General features: G+C 39.2%; 1 protein-coding gene across 16 annotated transcripts in view; it reads left to right on the top strand.

The window, feature by feature from the left end:
* LOC128634184 (E3 ubiquitin-protein ligase UBR2) overlaps positions 1-26,020 on the top strand; it is a 29,413-nt gene extending 3,393 nt beyond the window's left edge. For 3 of the 16 annotated variants that reach the window (XR_008397449.1, XR_008397447.1, XR_008397452.1), the window contains exons 2-12: positions 854-916; positions 2,925-3,072; positions 4,666-4,799; positions 5,686-5,739; positions 5,839-5,955; positions 6,551-6,658; positions 6,769-6,867; positions 6,975-7,724; positions 7,834-7,919; positions 13,495-15,346; positions 23,010-23,206. Coding sequence is in view for 1 of the 16 variants with exons in the window: in XM_053684444.1 (XP_053540419.1) it covers positions 23,237-23,308; positions 24,504-24,584; positions 24,707-24,879; positions 25,291-25,496; positions 25,589-25,686 (630 nt within the window). In the remaining 15 variants the exon portion in view is untranslated. Of the gene's footprint in view, positions 1-853; positions 917-2,924; positions 3,073-3,243; positions 3,787-4,449; positions 4,576-4,665; positions 4,800-5,685; positions 5,740-5,838; positions 5,956-6,550; positions 6,659-6,768; positions 6,868-6,974; positions 7,725-7,833; positions 7,920-8,054; positions 10,830-11,018; positions 11,180-13,494; positions 15,347-23,009; positions 23,309-24,503; positions 24,585-24,706; positions 24,880-25,290; positions 25,497-25,588 lie in introns of those variants that run through there. The other 13 variants (XR_008397456.1, XR_008397455.1, XR_008397451.1 and 10 more) reach the window with 11 other exon arrangements.

Genomic DNA, 26,020 nt, shown 5'->3' with positions numbered 1-26,020 from the left:
AGAGCCGCACGCCGCGGATGTGGAATCACTACGTGAGTCCCCCTTAAAACAAAGCTTCCCTGTATGCAGAGTTCATCCTATTTCCTTACATATTCGGGATGTCACTATACAAAAAATCTAGTTGTTCGTACCGATACCACCAAAAGTACACGATGCTCAGTACCATGGTGTGGTTTTTATTTTAAAAAAAAGAGAGAGAATTTAAAAAAATTATAAATTTAAAAACTCCTGGAGGACATCCTCCTCTGGCTGATACTGGCAGAGAGAGAGAGAGAGAGAGAGAGGGGGATATTTTAGTTCAAACACTGTCTGACCATGACTAATAAGTGCTAAGGTGCACTCCTAAACGCACACACACCCCTTATACTCTGAATGCAAGCATTAGTTTAAATTCACTGATACGGTGTCAGGATAAAAAGATTTATTAAAAGCATGAACATGTGAATAATTATGAGTGACATTAGGCTACATTTAGCTGACAGGACACGGGCTGAATGGAGATGCATGGTGGTCCATTAGGAGGTAGTTTATAACATTGCAATGCGTTAGCGTTTAACAAATAACTGGATATCGCAAACATTACATGGAGCATAATGTTAGCTGATTTCACGGCTACAATGCCAGCTGTCTCAAACATAATATAGGACCTGTCTTTCGACTGTAATCCTATAGCATTAATTTTGTGACCTAAAAATACCTCTACTTCTCCCATGAACTCGCACTTGCTCCTTCTTTGTCTCAGTCCACTCTTTTCTATCCTACTCAGTACCTCATCCAAGTTCTGCAGATGTTCATTATACCCTGAGACTAGAATGTCATCCAGATAAACTGTGACGCGTGCGATGTCTTGCAGAATCCCTTCTATTGTGTGCTGGAAGATCGCTGGACTTGAAGCAACTCCAAATGGTGGCCTGTTGTAAGTACATAATCCCTTGTGCATGTTGATTGTAACATACTTATTGGAATTTTTGTGCAGCATTATCTTCTGATGCGCATGGGTCATGTCCTGTTTGGAAATTCTTTCCTCCTGCCGACTGAGCAAATAATTCTTCTACCTTGGGAATTGGATACTGCTCCACACTAGAGCTGGATTTACTGCGAATTTATAATCCCTACAAATTGGGATAGAACGATCAGTTTCCTGACTGGAACAATGGGAGCTGCCCACTCTGCAAACTGCATTGGTTCAATGATCTTGTCTTCCACCAGCCTCTGGAGTTCTCGCTCCAGCAGTGGACCCAACTCTTCTCTGAACACCTCGGATTGTCTCTCCAATACGTTAGCCAACTTATGACCTGGTACATTTGCTACTGTATTTACCAGCTGATGCAACAAATGATTTCCGTAGCCCCCCCCCCCTCCCCCCACATCTTTGAATGTTGAATCTTTGATGTTTGAATGTTGATCTTTACTGATGATCACTCCACAGCCTGCGTTAACTTCAAATACCACCTCCATGCTATTCACTTCAGTGGTTTGTGTGATAGGAGCAGCCCTAGGTAAGGCAAACTAAACAGAACCCTTACCTTCACTACAGTGAGAGAGGCCTTTAGTTGCATAGATGTTACCCTGGGTCCTTATGACCTTACAGACTACTACCTGTCTTGCTCTTGGGGTGATCTTTGATGGTTGATATCTTCTGGGGAGGGTAATGATGGTCTTGAATTTCCTCCATTTGTGCACAATCTGTCTGTGATCAAATATTATCATTTTGTCTTGTTTGTTTAACTGGGATCTCTTGGTCTACTTTTAGGACTTGTGTAAAAATCTGATGTTTTGGGTCATCTTTATTCATATATATATATATATATATATATATATAATTCTGAAGGGTTCATAAACCTTCAAGTACCACTGAATATATCTTGGCCTCACTTATTGTTCTGAATGAGTAAGAGAATTTGGCTTATGTGTTACCTATCCCTGTGAAACAGGAAGTCATGGTTGAACAATGTCCTGTTCCTAGTTTCCCAAGTGTACAAAAAAGTAAAATATCAAGAGGAATATACTTCAAATACATTTTTCATGGATTCATAGGGGTGCCAATAATTGTTGTACACTCATTTAACAAATATTTTTTTATAAACTTGTGGTGTTTGCAATTGTTTATCCATGAGAGCAGAGTATTTTTGTGAATTTTTTTTGAACAAAAGGTTTTCTTCTTTGCTCATATTTACCAAGGGTGCCAATATTAGTGGAGGACACTGTACACCATTTTGTGATCACAGAAATTAACACAAACTCAAGAAACTCCACAATATTCAGAGGAGCTTCCACTTTTTCAAAGTTACTGCAGATTTGGGCCAAAACATGTCATGACACGTCATCACCACAACAGGCCTTCAGCACAGGTTACTCTACTTCCTGAAAAAGTGCAGACCCGGATACAAGTTACGTTCACATTCATGGGACAATTCACATTCACAGTTCCAGTGTAACCGAATTCAACCACCTTCTACAGGTAGTCTCGGGTTCGGGTGCAGAAAGAAGAAAAACAACACAACTGATTTAAAATAAAAATATAGAAAACAATCTAATGTAAGGTTCTGATCCGGTTTGCTTTCCGCAGGAAGGCTGTCCTCTTTCCTGTTGCTCTTTCCCTTCCATTAGTTTGATTGTTTGATTCGTTTCGAGACGATTCGGAGTCAATTAATTTTCTAGTGAGCGTCGAACACTTCCAAACGAACTAGACTGAGATGAGTATTTGATTCTCACTAGAAAGTGATTCGACTCTGAATCAACTCGAAATGAATCAGTCAAACTGATTCAGACTCTATAAAAGGACTATGAGATGTGACTAAGATATATATTCCAATGTTTTGCTTTACAATTCCACTGTGTGTGTGTGTGTGTGTGTGTGTGTGTGTGTGTGTGTGTGTGTGTGTGTGTGTGTGTGCGCGCGCGCGCACACGTGTGTTTTTCAGGGGAATGAGAAACTCTGACACAACAGTACATCCTGACCATTGGTACTGTGTACACATCAACATACACACACGTCTCCATGCTGGACATCTCAGGAGCTTTTACACACAGTGCTAGGAATATCACGGGACAGAGAAACGCACCTCCAAAGTGAGCGAGTTTAGTGTCAACCGGTGAAATTTGCTGTAGCGTGAACGCTTCGCCTCTGTGAGCTTCACTCTCCGTCAGGTTCACTGTAATTAGACATAAAATGTACATAATGTTTATTTTTCATACATTTAGAATTTAATGTTTTTTTTTTTTTTTTTTTTACTCTTCGAGGAACAGAAATGCTCTTTCGAGGCAGCTTCTTCATCACTACCTGCTCTGTTTGACTCAAAAATGTAACGACCGGTTTCAAAAAGTCACGATGTCTTCAGTTCATGTGATTTTACTGTTGAATTTAAACAGGAAATGTGAAATATTTTTCCCTTTGTTTCCTCTACTGTCTTTTTGCTGTGATATTGAACACAGTTGTAATTTTTTTAAAATAATAAATAAATGATCATTCTATTCTCTCACTTTCCTTGTCCTAATTGTCCTGTATCTGTTAAATCCGTTTCATCTCTGGTCTTTCTGTCTGTATGAACATTTGTAGAAATGACTTGTAGTCCATATTTTTAAATGATTCGTGATTTTGAATTTAAATAAAGATATTCTTTAATTCTGTATTTTGTCATTTAATTATCATTAGAAATCAGAAGATCAGATTAAAGCCACGGCTTCTTTACCTGCTGGAGCTGTAAAACTTTCAATAAACCAGTCAATAGATCAGCTGGATAAATGTAGATTTTTAATTTACTGATGAGATGTATTGATGGTGTTGATAGATTATTTGAAGATTTTTATTGATCTTGAACAATCATTCAGTTAAATATTTTTTTAAAAAAACTTGATAAATAGTTGATTAAATAAATGTAGTGTAATGTACTGAGTCAAATATGAAAACTACAAATAAATAAAATCTATTTATATCTGTGTATAATTAAACCTCACTTAATACAAGAAATTCATATCCTAAATGTTGCAAGTGATTAATCTGATCATTTTATTCAGCTGTTTAATTATTACTTTCTAAATAATAAACAAATGAATGTTCTGGATTCATGAGGAATGTTTACATTTTGTGTCCAAACTCAAAAGTTTAAACAAAGTGTATATTTATGATAATAAAGCACAAAGAATGTGAAACCTCAACACGTCTACAATCATCGATGAATTAAATATTAATTAAAAAAATTAAGATGAAGTATATTTTTAATTAAAATGTAATTATAAAGGAGCACTTTTTAAAATAAAATAATAAATATTTTTTTATAATATTTATATTATTATAATAAAAAAAAATCAAAGATTTGATTTAAAATAATGATAAAGCTGTTTTTTTTTATATGTATTTGTATATCTTATCCTCTATCGTGTTTAAGAAGAAGAGGATAATGAAGCTTTTTATGAAATAATATTTGGGTTTATTTTATTTTATTTTCTCCTCACAGATTCAAATTTACGTCAACGTCCGTTACGTTGGTGACGTCACCACGAGCGCGAGAAGTCGAAGGTAGGAGCAGAAAGCGGTGTTAGTGTTAGTTCTGGCCCGTTTGGACCCAAACTAAAGTGAGTTTATTCGGTTCTGTGTAACCGAACCCGTTCTGTTCTGTATTGTGTGTATGTGTGTAGTTAACGGTGTTAACACCTGTGTTTCAGGTGTATCAGTATGAAGCAGGCGGTGACGGCGCACTGATTCACTCTCGGAGCTCGGTTCACTAATGACCGAATCACCGTGGAACCGACTAAAGATAACTCACACCTTACGGAGAAGAAGAACAAGAGGAGGAGAAGTGAGAAATAACATTTTATAACTTTTTTTATTCACTCCTCTGGTTCAGTATTAATGTTAATATTATACAAATATGCTAGCGGTGCTAGCTTTTGAGGAGGCAGTCCAGTCCACGCATGCGCAGTGTAATTAATGAGCAAGCTATTCGAAATGTGATTAGCAAATAGGTCGATGTTATTTTTGATTCTATTTAAAACGATGAATTCACTCTGTCAATAACTGCCCAGGCTGAGAATACTGCATGATTTACTTTTATAAGTGGACGTGGCAGAACGACATGTAGCTTCACTGGCTAATTAGAGCTCTTTTTCTAATTTAATGGCTGAGTCATCCGGCTTCGCGCATGCGCAGTGTGGGTTTAGGCGCTGTAGTCTTCTTCTTTTGAATTATTATTATTATTATTATTATTATTATTATTATTGAGACCATCTGGGGTGAATTTGGAGCATGTGGGGGGTTTGAGTGAACCCAGAATGACCTATAAATATTCTTTTAATATCTCCAGAACTGAAGCAGCACAAACAAAAAATTTTACGGCAAAAACCAGCACAAACTATTCTACCGATGTTTTGTGTTGGTTGGGGGGCCAACTTCACGCAGGGTGTGTGTGTGTGTGTGTGTGTGTGTGTCTTTGTATGCTCTTCAAATATCCAGGTGTTAGATGGTCAAGTGTGTAGTGTACAGATAGAGTGCACAATTTAAGAAATAGGAACCAGTCAGAGAGAGGACATCGTAATAAGAACAGGAAGCACTGACCAAATAAGGAAATAGATTAAACTGGTACACGGCGTATGGGAGGCAGGAGATCGTGACAGTTATGTTGAATTATAACGTGTTGGATTATAGAAATAAATAAAGTGGTACTGGTGTGTGTGTGTGTGTTTTAGGATGAGCTGGAGTGGGGCAAAGAGAACTGCATTCAGATCAAATGGATACGAGAGGTTATGACTCTCACTCACTCACTCACTCACTCGCACACATCTATACACACACTTCTTGACACAGATCCCTAACTATCATTTCTGGTGTGTGTGTGTTAGAGGTGGCCGAGTTGTTTGAGGATCTGAAGAATCGAGTGTCACAATTCAACATGCACATCAGCGAAACTTCCTCTCCCTCTGACTACACCAGCGCGCACACAGAAATTCATAGTGCAGGTAACACACACCCACACGAGTAGAACAGGTGTAGTTAACAGCATATGTGTATAAAGAGGCTTTTTTCTTTAGGTCAAAATATATACAGCAGGGGTGCCCAAGTGCAGGTAGATTGCCATTAAAAAAAAAAGATGTTAGTTGCCGTACAGGGCAGCCAGTCTGAGATCTCGTCTTTTCTCTCACCACGCGTGTGCGATCAAGCGCGCCAGTGCTAAAGGCTAGCGAGCGAAATCGCGGGGAGAGGACATTTTTCAGTCTTTTAAAGACTTCATTGACAAAACCCAGCTCCAGTATATATATATACACACACACACACACACAAGTATACGCAGTGTATATATAAATATTTTTCGCATTTTTAGTGTAGGTAGATCTCTTTGACTGGTCATGTTAAAAGTAGCTCGCAAGTCAAAAAAGTGTGTGCACCCCTGATATACAGTAAATATAAATATTAGTCATAATTCACAGCCTTAGAAGCACACGCATCCAAAGTGATGACAAAGTCCATGATGACAAAGTCCAAGAAGTGTAACTTACTCCTGCAGAAAATAAATAATAATAATTATTAAGTATCAGTGATGTTTCCGTTGTTCAGGTGGCGATTGCAGGCGCATTTTATCCGAACTGCTTCCTCCAGGGAACAGTGGACGAGGAGCTCGCCTCCAAGGAACTCTATGGAAACGACCCCAGGACCACCATAGTGGTATTCAGTCAGCTTCCATTTAACTAGGGGATTAATAATAATATTATTATTATTATTAGTAGTAGTAGTAGTATTATATCTCTCTCTCCCTCCCTCTCTCTCTCTCTCAGGTGTGTAATCTCCCTCCATTTGCATTCCTCTACCATAAACAGCTCCAGTCTCTCTTCAGACACTGGTCAAGTCAAATCCATCTCCTTTGACAGCTCCAGGTGTGTGTGACACCACTGTGTGTGTGTGTGTGTGTGTGTGTGTGTGTGTGTGTGTGTGTTTAATTGTGATTTTCTATAAACATGTATTGTGGGTCTGTGTGTATCAGGGCCTATGTAGAGTTCTACCGCTCGTCAATGAGAGGTTCTGGCGTTCTCCCAGAGGTCTCTCTGTCTCTCCTCCTCGCGCAGAAGAGACTTCCTCTCCATCTCAACGTTTAACCCGCTGGAGAGGTGGAGACTTGGGCAGGGGGGTAGTGTATCTCACACCTCAGATATACACGGTACACACACACACACGCACACTGCAGCGAGCATCATCAGATGAGTCATAGTTACATTTTAAGTGAGAGTAGTCATGTGACCACATCCCCTAGACAGTGTGATGTTTAGATGATGTTCTGTACATTAGTGCTGTTCTGTTACAGGTCTCTCTCTCTGTGTCTCTCTCACTCACTGTGTGTGTGTGTCTCAGGGTGAATGTGGATTTTCAGAATCAGTCAGTGAGCCCTGTCGGGGTTCTGAGCAGCTCCATTGAGCTGGAGAACCTTCCGTCTAACCCTGTCTTCATCGTCAATATCACCGAGGTGTCTGTTCCGCCTCTTTCACTTTCAGTGCACAAATAAAAAAAAAGCAGTGGCTCCTGTGTGTGTGTGTGTGTGTGTGTGTGTGTGGAGAAAGTCTGGAGTCTGGAGAAACAGAGGTGGCTGACAGTGGCCGTTAATACACGGGCGCTCTGCCCACTTCCTGTCTCACTTTATCCAAATCTTCTGTGTCTCGCCCCTTTCTCTGAAACTCACACCAAACCTGGGAACTACTACAGAGCCAAAATACTGCATGTCATGGGGAGTAATGTGGAGGTAACATCTGTACACACACACTATTAAAGCGCCTCCGTGATGGAGAATGGAGTGGTTACAGGAAAACTGCACATTGAGTGTACGTGTGTGTGTGTGTGTGTGTGTACAGGTGTTCTTTGTGGACTTTGGAAACACTTCCAAGGTGCCATGTAACTCTCTGGAACTTCCTGCTGACCGGCAAGCTCTGTATTTCAGGTATTGTCTCCATGGCAACAATTTAGGCTGTAAACATTAAACACTTAATCTCCAACAACACGTAGTTAATCCAAAATAGTGTGCACCAGAAGCGTATATACTGAGGGGAGTGTGTGTGTGTGTGTGTTCGTTCAGGCTCAGGAGTTCAGCGTGGCGTGTTTGGCATCATCAGCACAATCAAGAAGTCAGTGTTACAGAGTAAAAGTCTTTTAATTCATTCAGTACAGCAATATCAAGAAACACAAACAAACATCACAAGCTCTTCACACAACTTGGTGACGTCTTCCACGTCCTTCATCTGAAAAGACACAGACGAAATAGAAATCACACACTGCAAGGACACAGCCAGGTTCTGTTTTACACACACCTGAGAGGAGATAAACCAGCTGAACTTTCTAATCTTACATTAAACATCCAACAAGCAGCTTTCGGGTCACAGTGACTACGTTTACATGGACAGCAGTAATCTAATTATTGACCTTACTCTGAGTAAGATCATAATGTGATTAAGGTGTTTACATGCGTCGCTTTTAGAATACTCCTGTCATGTTCCCGTTTTACATGTTTTAGAACATAATTAGATTAACAGCCCGCATCATTACGTCACCGCGCCACGCCATCCGACGTCCCTCCAGAATTTGACGTATCGACATACAGTTCGTCTTCGTTATGGAACCGTATACAGTTTTACATGTTTTTATTTAATTTTTAATTTTTTTACGAACGCTTTAAGTGCAGTTAATTATTTGTCATGCTGTACCTGCTAATACACAACTGCTTGAAGCCGTGGGCTGCGTCCCAAATCGCATATTTACTGTCTATATAGTAGCCGAGATACATGTATTTTTCCCCACTACAGGCCTGTAGTAGGAAAGTATGTGATTTGGGACACAGCCGAGCTCTCTTGTTTGCCGTAAAACTGCCGTGTGTGATCGTGTCCTGTCGCAAAATGCGGTGAAAACTCTCACACAACGTTCATAGTGTGATTAAGGTGTTTACATGTCACTACTACACGTCCATAATGCGACTAAAACAGGAATACTCCACCTGTCTTAATTAGATTATTGCTTACTTCGATTATGACCTTAATTAGATTAAGGTAAAAAATTGCTGTTTACATGGTAGTTTCTTAATTAGAGTATGGTCTTAATCGGATCAAGAGTGGATTATTGTTGTCCATGTAAACGCAGCTAGTGAGAGATTAATGACAAGTTCCTGTAACACTTCTTCTGCTTTAAACTCGAACCTGAGGGTTATGACGCCATCTCGAACTAAACCAACTTCTATCTACAAAGCTACAGTGCAGAAGAGTTACTCTGACCGGGGCAGGGGCTGGTAAGGTGTGAAAGCAGCTTGAAGTATTTCAGTGTAGTACATTCTGCTCAAAAGTCACTTTGACTCCCTCCGCTCTAATCTTGGCCAGCTGCTGGATCTGCTGGAGCATTCAGCGCAGCTAAGCGTGCTTGAGTTAGTTGTCTTACTGTTTGTGCTGCGCTGCACGTTAAACACAGTCAGTCAAACAGGTGCGTAATGAACGCGCACAGAGAGACAGAGAATAAGAGTGAATAAGTTCAGACGTTACCCGAACAAAACAGTGGCGTTATTGAGGAGTTGCTTGATCGGGTCCTGCGCAGGTGGTTCTTGCGGAGGCGGTCCTTGCACACGGGATCTGGATCTGGATCGACGTCCGGACATGGTCCAGTTAATTTTTTTTTCCACAAAACTATAAGTGAACACAAAAGTTTATCTATGAATATATATACACTAAAATAACAACAATAAATACAAACTTGTCCCAATTTGTGAAGGTCAAACATGAGCACGCACCACACAGCGCTGACTGCCTCGTGCAGTGACGGTTAGCGCTTTTTCTTGTTAACAAAAACGTGTCGATTAAAAATTTATTTTTTTATTTTTATTTATTTTTTTTTGCATAAAGAAGAGTTAAGCTCGTCTTGGGAATACATTAAGAAGATTGAATACAAATTTTGTGTGTGTTAAGACCAAAAAAAAAAAACATTATGTAGAACCATCATGTTAAGCATGGTGGGGGGCTAAATAAATAAATAAATATTTCCATACTCAAAGCACTTTTAATTCTTTTTTCATGTACAAAACTTGTTGAACAATTCGATTATTATAATTTAGATAAGGCTAATTATCTGACTAAATCCGGCTGGCATTTGCTCGTTACTTATTACAAACGATTTAACTAGCATTAGTTTACAAACAAGAACACAATTCTAAACAGAACTATAAAAATAAATATCAGATTTTGCTTAAACATCCTTACTGTGACTGTATACTCCTGAGGAAAGCGCAGTTTGAAAAAACCTCCCTCGCGCTGTATCAACCCGCGCACACGTTTATCTTAAAATGTAAATTATATTATTTCATATTATATGGACTGATATAGTTTAAAAAACAAAAGTCAAATAAAAGTACAAACAAAATTTTCAACATAAGACACGGTACTATTTTCAGTGGAAGAATACTAGTTCAGTTTGGGTAGTGAGATGAACATCGGCGCTACATTTTCCTCTTTGACAATTAGAAGATGGCATGAGTTTCAATTCAAAATGGCATCTGTCCTCCAGATGGCGCTCAAACACAGACAAATACAGTACCTACAGACGTTTAAAAGCTGATAGTTTCCTAAAACTCCCTTGTGGGGAGGAAAGACTGGTAATTACACCGTTTTTTAGTTATTACGAATGTTATACGACTTAAAATGAGTAATTTTTCCTGGTTTAAAAGGCTGTATTCTACTGGAGAAAATCTAAATGGAGCAACGGAATTTTAAAATGATTGTCAACTCAACAACTTGTGTTCATAATTATGGTAAATAACACTTAAATTACTTTTAAATAATGTGAAATAAAAGTGTGTGTGTGTTGAGCTATCCTGTTTGACATTAATCTTGGTTTTGCTATTTCCTTAGAAAGCGATCAGCCTTTTTCCTAATATGGATCAATTTTGTGTTAGTCTTCTTTTAATTAGGACTCTTTATTGTTTAAGATATTTAAAAATAAATATTTTATGCTGTATATTTATCAATTAACCAACAGTATTTCTCATTGCTATTATTAATTCAGTTAACAGTGACCATGAGCAGAGAGAGAACATTTAACTGTTTATGACTTCCTGATTTAAAGCTTAAACAAGAAAAGATTGGTATCTGGACCGGTTTCAGCTGTAAAAATCCTGATCGGAGCATCAGTAATGAACACCATTAAACTAAAGCGCTCTGCATCTGACGGGTAAATGAACTCACCCAATCACATCCTATATGAGATTATTCAGATATACACACACAATACACACAGAGTGGTTCGAGAACTGACTCCAGCCCAGAACCATGACAGTGGAAATGTCTAATAGTGCAGCTTTAAATATATTTAAGAGGAGCAGACTTCAAACACTGAGCATTGAGGTTTATTGTATTTGTTTACAAGGTAAACAGGTTCACGGTTGTTTTGTGCATACAGTCTGTAAAATGAACTGAAAATATTAGATTTAGTTTATCAGAAGGTAAATTAATGTGTCATGACTCACACTATGTTCCTAAATTCTGTCATAATTGACCAGCTCAAGTTTTCTCATGCCTACTTATATTTACTTATATTGTGGCACATTAATGTTACTATCTCTAAAAAAAAAAAATGTTTAAAAAACAAACAAAAAAAACCCTAAACTTCAACTGTGCTCCTAAATTTTTGTAATTAGAAAGAAATGGTCTTGCGTCTCTCCTCCTGTAAACACTGTTACAGATTTGTAAATGATCAGGAATGTAGCACAACATGGAGGTGAAAGCAGCGGTCTGTTCATTTAAATGTGAAAGTGCAATAAAAATATGTTGTCCCTAAAATCAATCAATAATCGAGATCAATAATCGAGATCTCAATATCGATCAAAATCGTGATTATCATTTTGGCCATAATCGTGCAGCCTACCTGCATTGTTAGATAAAAATCTTAAAAATTCACGTGACATGGACGTTAAAGTCATTTGCTTATGTCATGTTTCATGTAGGTTATTTTTGCAGGAATGATGCCGTTTGTCAAGTCATGTTGGATTTCCCACGTTAAATCATAGCACTTCTTCTCTGTCGGCACCACATACGTGTTTGGGACGTATTTTCTCAGAGGCTTTGGCTGTAAATAATTAAATTACACACACACAACTTTTTTTTTTTTTCTAAAATACATGCGATTAAAAAAAAAATCATTATATAAGATCTCCCCTCGTATAATCTCAATGCAAAAGTTGATGATTTCCATCATGAGATCATGTTTGTTCTTCACAAACAGTACAATGTCTCTAAAGTACAGGGAAAATAAGTTTTCTATTTAAAGTAATTATTTAAACAGAGTGAATTTGGAAGCGTCATGCTTAAAAACAAGCCTATTTATTATTATTATTATTATTATTATTATTATTATTATTATTAATGAAAGGCAAAGCTGTTTTAAGAACATAATCCTAAAATCCACTAAAAAGTGGGCAAAGTGGAGTGTACTCTGAATGTTTTTTTAGACAGAAATGTATGGTACAGTTATAGTAGACTACATACACACTAAGTACTAATACTTATGTTCAGTAGTATGTGAACAGTTTATGTAATTATAAACGTACAAATGATAGTTTATTGACATTTTAAATGAGTTGGTGGACATTAGTATCCACTAGGTGGCAGCAGTGCAGCTGTTATATCGCCTCACTGAGCAGTCTAGTGCTGTCTGAAACCTCTCCCTAGATCTTTTCACATCATCAATAGGTGATGTGTGTATGCTATAAGGCTGGTCTGTTTCATCTCCTTTAACTAGAATGACTATTGTCTCATGGCCTGTAGGGGGGTTGTGGAATATATCCTTACAATTACAGGGGTCTCTGGCTAGAAGAAGCACTTTTCAGCCCTCAAAATGTCATGGAAACAATCTTTCCGGCCTAAGTTAAAATAAAACTTCAGAGACAGAGGGTTTGTAGATGCCAAAAAATTATCAAACTTTATTGAAACAATAAAGTGATTCACTCTGCAGAAACTCTAAAATCTGCAAATACACACAAGCCCCTTTTATACCTTTCTTCACAGTGCACTCATCTTAGGTGGGATTTTACCTTTTCTCATTAAAAACAGACCAGTCTTCTTTGCCGCTATTAATTATTCATGTCTATATGATATCTTAGATTTGTGGAGCATGCGCAGTTAGTTGCTTTTTAGAAAGGTTTTATAAGGACAGTGTTTTTTTTTTTATCCAAAAAAAATAAAATACTCTTACTGGTTTGTTATATGCACCGCTAACTATAAAATCTGGAAAACAAGGTGTAAATTGATTAATAATCAGTGTCATATCCCCGCTGAGAGGGTCTTTAAACAGATTGTGAGTGAATTACAAAGACGAAAGAAAAACAGAAGAACAAAAAATCAACACCCATGGACTTTAATAATAATAAACAGTTATAATGCACACCTTCCAGCCAATCAGGATCCAGTATTCACACTGACCATGGTATAAGTGTAATTAATGCTTAAGATTCATAATGACCTTACGATATGTGTTGCTTTATTCCAAAGCTGCAGTTCATAGAAACCTCCTCACGGCTAAAGCTGCAGAGATGGAGGTCGAGGGGACCATGAAGAGGCGGCTCCAGCTGGCATCAGAGCGAGAGTGTGGGCGCAAGAGCAGACTTTTGATAAAGGAGGGTATTTACAGTGTTTTAACTGGTGTGTTTTTTGCGCTATTATTAATTTGTTAAAATGTTCATATTATAGTCTATTTTTAATTGTTTATAAAAGTCCTTGCTGTTTTTAAGTGGCTGAATTAGTGTGTGTGTGCGTGTGTGTGTGCGCGCGTGTGTGTTGGTAGCTGGGTGGGTATATAGTTCTGGTCTGAAGTTGACATACCCCTTGCAGGAAAAAGAGACCCTGTGTAATCTGTTTAAACGACTTTTACGCATGTTTTGCAGAGAGACCATTTTCACCTTGCTGTTTGGGTCTCTGTCCCACACTGTTACAGTGCAGTATTGAGAGCGCGAGGGAGATCGATTTTCTATCAGAAACAGTAACTATATAAAATGGACGTCAACACGCACCACTCTGTGAGGTCATTTCTCGCTCTCAACAGAGTAGTTGTGATTGTTCAGTGTTTACGACAGGGCCAAAACATTCAAGGCCATGGTGTATTTTGACTGTTCCTGTAGCATAATCTCACCAAACTGTGTGTACACGAGTCCACAGACACTGAGTCTATTCACAGTTCCATGCTGTGTAGATGTTCTGCTCATCCTCACTGTACCGTAAAGGTCAGAACCTCACATCTGTAACCTTGTAGCTTTCCTTAATCAACACGACTGCGACCAAGCTTGTGTGTCACTACTATTTTTAGATCTTCGCCTCTCAAATCTATCGGCGCCCTACGCGGCTGGCTCTCAAATCTATTGGCGCCCTATGCGTCCGGCTGTCAAATCTATTGGCGCCCTATGCGTCCAGCTCTCAAAACTATTGGTGCCCTTCACGGGCAGTTCTCAAAAGTATTGGCACCCGATCCGAATTTTGCCACGGCAAGCACCACTCACATTTTCTTCAGGAAATGTACCTTAAAATAATAAAAGGTCTCTCACTAGGCTGTGTGTCGAGATAAACGTGAAAACATCTTGAGTTTGTGTTCACCACAGACCTTATTTCCGGCATTTAACCCAAAACCCCATTGACGGAAGTGCTAATACGCTGACTCGTTTCTGGGTTTCACGACTCATTCCTGCAGCACTCTGTAAGACGGGCTGTTGTTATCAAACAATCGAAGTAGGATAAGCTGCTTTGGTAATGATTCTTTAAATGAGCCGATTCAGAATCCTCTTCTTGAATCGTTTGAGTCGTTCTCACTCGGTCAGGGTTGCACGTGTGGGTTGCTTTTCCTGCACGTGTAATCAGCACGTGTTCACAGACCGTAAATCCCGACCCCATGGTAGACACTCGACAGAAATTTCATACTAAAGTAAGTATTTTATATTTTCTGGGTCTAAACAGAGCAGAAGTATTGCTAATGTGTTCTACAGATTCTGTTGGACTGGTGAACTGTGTGGATTTGTATATTTAACCCAGTTTAATATGGCCTGCTTTGTTCAGTCAGAGACAAGTAAATCTGTTCTAATGTTCATTTATTTTCCATAGATAAAACAAATGTTTGCTTACACATGAATACGTACTTTATCCCTTCAGAATGGTGGAGATTTGTCTCTTAACTATTTTAAATTTGGTTCTCTTCAACAGGTTGTGTTTGAGTTGTGCAGGCTTGTGTCACCTGACTTAAAGAAGGCATTGTTTGAAGGGCTTGATCAACACCTCCCACGGCTCCTGCAGTTGTACAACACCGAGAGGCAGTGAAATACCCGAAATCCAACATGTGATGACCTGCATTGATCAAGAGGTAAGTCTAATGAACTTTAGTTTGTTCTGCTCCAGAAATGAGCCGACATCCAGCAGAACAGCACTGATAGTTGTGTAATAGACGTGCACAGTAGAACTGTCGTGATTAATAAATAAACTTATAAATGTGATTACTTGATGAACGTAGACAAAACTCTATACATGTGAAATGTTTTGTTGAAGTTCAGATGAATCTCTGATGTACAGAATCTTCAACAGAGTTCTGCAGAAAGATTTTGAATGCCTTTCATTCACCAGAACAAATTTGCAGTTGATCAGTCTGTCTAAAAGAAAAAATCTAAACACACAATATAAAATTCCTGCAGTGTGAATAAAGCCTTTGTGTTGCTTTTAGCAAACATGTCTAGTACTCTCGGTTCAATGTACACAATTTACCCCATTTAAATGCATTTTGGAAATTGTTCCACATGGCCTTAAAGTGTGAATATTCACTGTACGCCAAATAAGTAATCAAAGAATGGAACTGAATTTTTTCTTCTCTAATGGACCATTAATCACAATTATAAAAGATGATGCATCAGGTACAAATTCAGAGCCCCCCCCCTACCCCCACAATGGTTGCATGACTTTTGCTACACCATTTCCACCGTGTGTGTTACAAATCACTTTGAGGTAAAGCACTGCTGCTGTGAAGCCCTATTGGATCTGCTCCGTTTTTAAAATTATTATTATTATTAATATTAATAATAATAATAATAATAATAATAATAATAATTATTATTATTATTATTATTATTATTATTATTATTATTATTACATTTGCTCTCTCTATCTCTGACTCTGACTCGCTCGCTCTCTGACACACTCTCTCTCTCTCTCTCTCTCTCTCTCTCTCTCTCTCTCTCTCTCTCTCTCTCTCTCTCTCTCTCGCTCTTCCTACCAGTAAAGAGTGAGAGACATCACAGCGAGAATGCAATTCCAAATCTGTAACATGTAATTTTACGCTATCAGAAGGAGGGACACGTTCAATCTCAGTCTTTAATTAGATCTCTGGCAACGAAGGGGTGAGTGTATGTGTAAAACAATAACATGCATGATGTATATTATGATCAGATTGTATACGTGATTATAAGCAGATTATTCCTCTAATCTCATAATGGATTAAAAATGGAAACCGAGCTTCAGCACATCAGTAATAATAATAATAAGTGGTATGACGTGATCAGTGGATCGATGAGGCTCTCTCTGAGTCACTCAGCGTTTCGTCTTCTCTCCACACCGTCATGTGTCTTTCCTTTTCTCCTGTCCGTGGCTCTGAGACGTGCTGACGTTCAGGTCTGGCAGGATGTTCCATGATGGACACCTCCAGGGGAGTCAGGCTGATCGAGTACAAAGTGTTTATGTGTGCTAAAGGGAAGAAATCTGGTGGAAAGTCAGAGTTATAGAGTTATAGTGCTGAGAAAAGTTTGTAAAGAAAAAAAAAAAAAAAAAAAAAAATATATATATATATATATATATATACATAAAAATATATATTATATATAAATTTTATATATGGTTTTTATAAGGTTTTCATTTCTTTGATTCACCCTCGTATGTAAATGCACTTGTTCTAATATGTTATCGTTCCTATAGTAGCCGATAATCAAGGATGGGGTTGTGTGACGTGTTACCATGACCACCTGTTATTGTTATAGGGGCGTGGTGGGTTAGTGGTTATCATGTTGACCTCGCTTCTCTGGAGTTGGGGTCTGGGGTTCGAATCGAGATTTAGTGCTTCAGTGCTGTGTTTTGTGATAAAAGCCTAGTTTATGGTTTCTGAGGCCCTCATTGTATCTGCATTATTATAACGTATTGTACTGGGGAGCTGTTTACCAAACAGTCAGTAAACCCTGCTGGAAGTGTCTTTTTTTTTTCTTTTAACCCAAATCACTTTCTGTGCGAGGGTGGATTGAGTGTTTTCAGTCCCGTCTCGGGCTAAACCATCACAGCTCTATTAAAATTCTGTCATCAAGTCTGAACATTGGAACCCAGCTTCCTTTTTCTTCAAGAACACACTATATGGCCAAAAGTTTGTGGACACCTGACCATCACACCCGTACAGATTGTTGAACATCCCCTTCCAGATGTATTTCCCCTTTGCTCTTACAATAGAGTCCACTCTTCTGGCCAGTAAAGTTCTTCTGCATGAACCGTAACACACTGTGTCTTCATGGAGCTGGGTTTGTGTACAGGGGTGTTGTGATGCTGGAACCGGTTTGGGTCTATTAGTTCCCGTGAAGGGAAATTGTAACGCTACAGCGTACAGAGATGTTCTATACAGCTGTGTGATTTCAGCTGTGTGGCAACAGTTCAGGGAAGAAGCACATGTGGGTGTTATGGTCAGACGTCCATATACTTTTGGTTACATGGTGTATCATGTTTATGCTGTAATGAAGATTCAGTGAACTGCAGGCTGGTAACTGATTTCAGCACCAAGGACAGCACCAGCTGAGGCCTGAGTCACTATGAGAGCCTGACAGAAACAAGTGTCTCTCTCTCTCTCTCTCTCTCTCTCTCTCTCTCTCTCTCTCTCTCTCTCTCCATTTCTTTAAGCTTAGGAAAGAATTAACAGGTCTACAAATCGACACTCTAAACTGTCAACAACCCACCAAATTATCTGCATATGCGGATGATATCACAGTTTTAATTAGAGGTGATGTTAAGGTGGTAAAATACGCTCTGGAATGTTATGGAAAAGCTTCATCTGCAAAAGTCAACTGGCATAAGAGCGATGCCGTGTGGTCAAGCTGTCAAAAGTCCATCACTTCCTGGCATCATGGACTATCAAATATCAACAGATATTAACCCCTTTCGCCCCGACACTAGCGTTCATTCCACCGGCGGAATGGAAAACAACTTATCGGACATTTTCAATTAGTATAGATAAATGAATTATTGTATCACCGCAGTTCTGGTATAAGATTAGTCAGGACACTGGTGGCTTTTTGTGTGTGCAGTTTCATGACTTTGTGCTTAACTGCTAGTGAGCAGGGGTATGGGAAAGGGGCGGAGTTTGAACTCCCTGCTGGGCAAACAATTCACACCTCTCCATGAAAACATTGAGACAGAGATAAATCGGAGAGCAGGAATAAAGCTTTTTTGACAGTAAAACAACGTTACTTGTGTTTACTACATTTGTGACTAAATATGGAACTGTGCATTTATTGACGAAAGCAAATGCAAAGTTCCAGATTTAGTCACAAATGTCCTCTTCAAAATGGATTAAGTGTTTTGATATCCCACACCTCTGCAATTTAGTTATTAGCCATAAACTGAACTGAGACACCATCTAAAAGAAGCTAATCTGCTTTGGCTATGCTGAACAACCCGCCTCCTAAATTATAATCGGGCATTCTAACTTGATTAACACCCACTTGGACCAATTGTAGATTCTTCTAGCTTTCAAACAAGCCCAAACTCGACATGATTGACCACTCAGAGGCTGAGAAAATCAGACGTGTCTTCAGCACAACCCTTTACGTGTGCGTCTTGAGTTGTGTGTCAGCGGTACAGGCCAATCAGCACAGCGCTACAGGGCTGTGCAGAGAAACTATCAGGAAATGGCTTCTCTGCTCTAGCGGCCTTCCTGCAAAACTTTATACAGCAGGCAGGTTTTTGCGTGTTTGGCAGTTTTTTCTGATCGCTAGTTGTCTACTGGTTTTCACTCAGCATGTGATTTATCGGTGTCTTATAGCGGCCGCGTGCTCCCGAAAAAGCCCGGATGTGTCACAGCTTCTGGAGAAGTTATTTCTGAGTGGCTCTTCTTTTCTTTGGTTTGGAGACATTTGGTGCCACTTGGAGGTTATTTTGTGCCTTTAACATTTTTTTTCCTTCTATTTCTAGAAGTCTGCAATATTTAAAGGCTTTGTGCCATTTTTATAAGCTTTGTGCCATTTGGAGAGATTTGGCGCCATTTGGAGAGGTTTTTACCTGTGTTTGGATAACCTTACACACCATTGTAGTAGTTAGAGATAACTTCCTCATATTTTCGGTGTTCATGGACAAGTACTCTGGGCATCTTTGAGACCAGGAGTGGGGTTTATATCAACATTTGCTGTGAAGAGATAACATTTGTGTTAAAAGTTAAAAAAAAAAGTTTAGATAATTTAAAAAAATAATAATTCTGAATGTATTGCCCCAGGTAGTCTAGGTCAAAGAAGAAATACTTGAAATAACTGCTAATTCTTAAAGTCTTAAGTGTCTACTTTCACATGAGCCATGATGTGGTGTGGTCAAGCTGTTAAAAGTCCATCACTTCCTGGCATCATGGACTCTATCAAATATCAACAGATATTAAATGAAAACCTGACTGACTCTGCCAGTAAGATTAAAATGGGCCGTGGTTGGATCTTCCAGCAGGACAACGATCCAAAACATACATCAAAATCAACACACAAACAAAATCAACAACTGAATAAAACACCACAGAGTTGTTCTAGGAAAATATATTTACTGATGGGGTGGCATGTTCTTCAGCTCAACGTGGAGTTAACAGCACGTCCCAAAATGTTTTATTCCACTTGCAACACAGCAGCTTGGCAGCACTAACAATTTGTTAAGCGAAGCAAAGCGCTTTAGTTTAATGGTGTTCATTACTGATGCTCCGATCAGGATTTTTACAGCTGAAACTGATCCAGATAAACAGGTAAATGTAAGCTCTCTGCTCATGGTCACTGTTAACTGAATAAAATAATAGCAATGAGAAATACTGTTGATTAATTGATAAATATACAGCATAAAATATTTATTTTAAAATATCTTGAACAATAAAGAGTCCTAATTAAGAGTAGACTAACACAAAAATGATCCATATTGGGAAAAAGGCTGATAGCTTTCTAAGGAAATAGTGATCTAAGGTTAAGGTCAAATTGATATTAAATGCAACCCATAGTAATTAAACATTATTTCATTTCTCATTTTATTTATATTTTATGAAGTTATTATAATATCTATTTTTTTATATATTAAATGATTTATTTATAACTAAGCACATTTTCTGTCTTTACATTTTAGTAGTTTTATTTTTGTTTCAGTTTTAGATCGGTTCCCCAGTACAGTGTTACAGTGTATGCTGATAATATTGTGTTTTGGGGGGATAAATCAAAACATAGAAACTGGAGTTGACTTTTCTAGTGATATCTGGCAACCGTGAGTTTAAATGGAGTGAATTAGAGTTAGTGAAGGAGAGCTGCAGTGTACTGTATGTTTACAGACGGAACAGTTCTACTCTTGATTGTGATTGGTGAGGAATTATTTAATAAAGAAGTTTGATTTGAACCCACCTTGTAATGTTATTATTAATTTACTCCGCCCGAAGCCGCTGTGGCTACACGAGCAGGTGAAAGTTCAGGTCATTTTGCAGGATCAATAAAAGATGGTGGTTGTGAGATCGGAGAGTTGAGAGAAGCAGATGATGTAGAGTTACTCACTTCATCATAATGGCTTCTCTGCAGTATTTCCACACTTGTACAGTGGACTGAGGAGATGAAAAGCAGTGTGAAAGTAACTGTTGCGCGGTGTAGATGTATTTTGGACAACCTGTAGTTTTTATTCCGATTGTATTATACAACTCCGAACAGGTCACTCACACCGGTGTGAATAAATATTTATTCACAGTCGCACAAAGTACTTTTCAGTCACAATGCGAGTGAAATGGTTGCACCATAGAGCCCTGAGTTTATCTGCAAAGTTTTTTTTTCCCACTCAGCGTGATTAGGTTTAATGTCCCCGACAACCTCTGAAGTGCTATTTAGCATCGTGCTAATTTCATGATTTCCCCTCGCTCTGGAGCTCGAAGCGAAGCTAGCAACTTGAGGGCTGAAATGCTAATTCCGTTTCGGGGTTTTGGCACTACAAAATGGCGTCATCCCTGCGCCACTCTATGGTGATTGGCTGTAGTGTAGGAGCCGCTTGATTTGATCTGCAGTGGAGTTTTCTGTGAGCGGAGGACGGAATTTAAATGTCAATATCGCAGTCGATCATGTTCATTTAATCATGGACAGTCAAAATCGTAATCGCGATCGATATTCGATTAATTGTGCAGCCCTAATCTGCACTAAAGAAGTTTTGGGAGCAAGCAGTTCACATTTTCAACTATGAAGTCTGCAGGACAGACAAGTGCTACAGTGCATTTACAATAGCTCTCAGTATAGCTCTAGTGTCTAAACCAGACACTAGAGAGAGACATTAGCTGAGAGACATGAGGTCATTTCCAGTAAGGGAACACAGTGAGTATCGATACTCCCTGGTTTTTGTGGTGCGTTGTGGGGATTTTTTAGGGAGCAAAAGTTCCAGTGCACTGGAAGGATTTTGCAATTGAGACAACACTTAAAATGGCTGACTCCCTGGTCTCTTGAACCCAAACCCTAAACTCAGCAGGAAGTCAGCATTTAGATTTTTCTCTTAATTTTTTCCTCCGTTTTTTGCCATTTTCAGGCCTCGTACTATAACGTACTCCTCCTAGAGCTTTCGTCAGATCGGCATCACGTTCGGTCAGTCTCATCTACAGGCATTGACGATGCTAAATTGCGAAGCTTTTGAATTTTTGCTGCTTGCCGTGGGCGTGGCGCTCTCACAAATTTAGAAGTTTCACCATGAAAAAGGAAGTTGTTATAACTCAAACATAGAATGTCCAATCTAGGGATGTCACGATATCAAAAATCTAGTAGTCGGTACTGATACCAGCAAAAATACACGATACTCGATACCACTTTGTGTATAAATAAATAATACTTTTAAATCCTTTATTTAAACATGAGCATTATAAAAAACAGTCACATAATATAAAAAAAGCAATTAAAAAATAGATATATAATAAATATGTATTCATAAAATGTTTTTTCTTCGAGATGTTCTGAAATGAGGTCTGGTTTCGGTGTATAGTTTGGGGATCTCTGTATACATGAAGTAATTTTTGCCTGGTACCTGGGGTTGAACCGCTGAAGCAGAGGGAGGGGGAGAGGGAGAGGGAGGGAGGGAGGAGCAATCACATTTTAGCCCAGAACCTTTAGCTTGCCCTTGCCAGGAGGTTCAGACTTGGCTTTCAACAAGATAAAGAGCCAAGCATACTTCCAAATGAACACACAAATGCTTCAAGAAACTCAAAATCAGTGTTTTACAATGAGCTTAAAATGTCCTCCATGGTGGCATGGACCAGGACCCCTCGGTCTGCAGCATTACAGGAAGATTTCAGGTTAGACATTATGGGAAGAGTCTCGGTGCTGTTATTGTCTCTGGGGCAGACATCCGTTAACATTGTGACCCCTTCCCTGGAGAGAACAGCATTACAATTCTGAAAACAGTTGTTGTAAATAATAATTCACTACTTAAAGCATGTACCCGAGCTCCTGCTACGCAGTAACTAAAACTGTCTGCAACTCACGTGTTACTTCATTCTTTAGTTCCTTCTCTTAAGTGCAGAGCCTCTGTCAGATTTTGTGATTGATAAAGAAAAGCACATAAATGACAAAATACCAGTTTGAGTGCCTAGTGGTCTAATGAGGAAATGCTCTTTGGAAGCTCAATATATGCACTTATCCGTTTGCATTTTGATTTGGCTGTTAGTGCTGAGGATGTCCTTAAGGTGATGTGCTGCTTTTGGCAGATTTAGTAATTCTCTTTAGTCACATGAGCACTAATGGTTTTTCTAAATTTTTATGTAGTTTATTTTGGATAGAGGCAGAGGAAGCTCAGCAAAAGCATAAGAGACAGAATGGAGAGGACCCAGGTAAGCTATTTCTTCAGTGATTGTAGTCATATCTGAAAATGATTGGTCAGTTGAATGCAGATTGCTGAAGTGTGAGTGTCTGTGTGTGTCGTAGCCCTGCCTCCATTCTGCCCACTGTTTGCCAGCTTGGGAAACATTCTGCAGTGTGACGTGCTGCTTGGCATGCTGGGAGCTGTGCTGCAGTGGGCTATGGAGCCCAGTGGAGGACACTGGTCTGAGTCCATGCTGCAGAGGGTAAATGTTTGGATGTTTTGTTAAAATGACATGATAGTGTAGTAAATTCAACAAAATTCCACTTGCTATGCTGTGTTCATGAGCATCACTTTTTAATGACTGAGTAGTGTTCACAGTTCTGTATGTGTGTGTTGCTACAGGTGCTGCACTTGTTAGGCATGGCTCTGCTGGAGGAGCAGCAACAGCTAGAGAACATTGGGGATGACGATGAAGTTACTTTCAACTTCACCCTCAAAATCTCCCGTAAGTTTTGTACATCATCTCACACAATCTCAAAACCTCAAGCCTGTAGTTAGATCTGTGGTTCTTGTATCACAGGTCCCGGTGAAGCCCCCGGCAACACTCCAAGCATCCTGGCTCTGTTAGAGGCCTTGCAGCACGCGCCTCACTTGTAAGTGCACAAAGACATGATTCGCTGGATCCTTAAAGTGAAATTACATCTTGATTATGTTTGCAATTTGCCTTACTCTCTCTATGCGTGCACCTAATATGTCCACCAGGTGGCAACCTAGCATGTTTTACAATTCGCTCACTGAAGGTAGGCGCAACATACAAAAGATGAGCGTTTTTACCATGAAGTTTAAAGCAGTGCTGCATCAAGACCTGTTTGAAATCCAAGCAGTGCAACACCGCTCAAGGTGGCGTGGCCGGTAGGCAAAGCAGCACCTCTCACCACGGAGAAGCACAAATGCTTCACTGTCACAAAGCGGTTTTGCTGCTGATCATCTGTCGGTGGCCCTAGGGGTGTGTTGATGTGGATTATTGTGCGTATTACTTAAAAGCTGTATGTCAACATGAATATTTAAATGACATGTAAGGATTGCTTACTACACAAACTGAATTTCAATGCACTGTGATGTGTGCATTTTATTTTCCATATAGTGAAAACTGTCAGGACACCTGCACCAGGCAGAACATGTACATATAAAGGCCATGGTGTAGGCCAAGGCTAATGATGTATTGCAGTATGTACTTTGAAGAGAAACAGGCAAATTAAATGTTAGTAAAATTGTAATGCATCTTCAGTATTTAATGGTATGGTGTGTGTGTATACTTTTTAGTACACAAATGTGTTCTATTGAACATCTGCTTAGTTTTGCAGACTTTGATTGTGTGTGCATGTAGTTCTAACTGCACTGCTGTATCGTTTTCTTGTAAAAGTATTTTCCTAAATTATGTGTCTTTTTCTACACAGATGGTGGTTAGCATTAAAACGAAGCGTGAGTGCACAGCTGCTGCACCTCCCTGTGAAGGAACAGGGCACTGTCACAAGGAGGTCAGACTTTGAGCAACTTTCTATTCCACAGACATATTAACCATTACCCTTTAAAGTGTTGAAGAGCTTAAATCTACGTGTGTGTGTGTGTGTGTGTGTGTGTGTGTGTGTGTGTGTTGTAGACTGTGCGGGACAAAGACAAAGCAGAGAGAAAAAGGAAAGCTGAACTGTGCTGGAAAAAGACCATGACTCAAACATTAGAGAGCCAGAGTCATTTTATCAATAAGTACATAGATCTGCTCACGCAGGATTCAGAGGATCTGGACGCCTCAGCCTCTACATCAGCAGAGCATGGGTACCTAAGCATGCTCGTAGTGACGCAGTGTTCTTAATAAGTCAACTTGTATTGTATTCTCAATATCCAGGCAGTACATTTATGTCAGTAAATGCATGCATCAACACTTCCTTGACTTTGCTGAGCAGTTGTCTGTTCTTTGTCCTAAAAGTTCTTGCATATAATGGTGGTCTTCACATAACATAAGTAAATTCCCATCCTTAAACTCTTTATCTTGCATATTCATTTAGAGCATTTTCTGTTGGGGTAAATGAGTAGAGAGGATCCTAGGCCATTTTTAGCAATTTCCTGGTGAGTAAAAAAAGATGAACCCATTTATTCAACATTGATTATTTTAACAAATTCAGAGGTACCGTAACATAAAATTAAGGTTATAGTGTACTTGTAACCATCCGTCTCTGCTTGGTACAGCCCCAGTTCATGTGATGGTGCTCTGGTGTGTGTGGGACCTCGTCGTTGGCGTGCCAGAGGAGGAGAGAGGAGGCAGATGGAGATGTGTATCCTGTGTCACGAAGCGCAGGAGATCCTACCTGATGGCACCGCCATGGTGCTCGCTGCCTTTGTCCAACGCTCTACGGTCATGTCCAAGAACCGCAAAAGACCCCCTCACAATCCAGGTAAGGTTATGGTTTACAGTGTGCAAGTCAAGTAATTGGATAGGTTTGAGTAGCCAGTGTGCTTATTTCTGGAGGATACATGTGTGTTACAGAGAGCTGTGATCCCCTCTTCATGCACCCTGACCTGTCCTTTGGTACCCATACCGGCAGCTGCGGCCACACCATGTACTCTCACTGCTGGCAGAGGTGAGGAGTTGGGCAAAATGTTACTTCTAGACAGCCTTCTACTTAATCCCAAATAAAAAGTTTTGCTGCTTTCAAATGTTTGTGGATATAGGCAATAGATCAGCAGCTAACAGTAAATAGTTTGTCTAGAAAATAATATGACCTCTATATGAGCAATTACAAATAAATTAGCTAATATTAATCAATCAGTCTGGATGTTTTGTGACCGAAAAGTCAAAAATCTAATCTGTGATGTACAGGAAAGTCTTCATGGATGTGTGGTGATCAATAAGATGTAGATCCAAATTGGATGTGTTTGGCTTAAATATGCCATCTGCAGATATATATATATATATATA

The sequence above is a fragment of the Ictalurus punctatus genome, chromosome 12, assembly GCF_001660625.3.
Source record: "Ictalurus punctatus breed USDA103 chromosome 12, Coco_2.0, whole genome shotgun sequence".
Taxonomy (NCBI): domain Eukaryota; kingdom Metazoa; phylum Chordata; class Actinopteri; order Siluriformes; family Ictaluridae; genus Ictalurus; species Ictalurus punctatus.
Note: the sequence above shows the minus strand (reverse complement) of the source record. Positions and strands in the feature narration are given on the sequence as shown.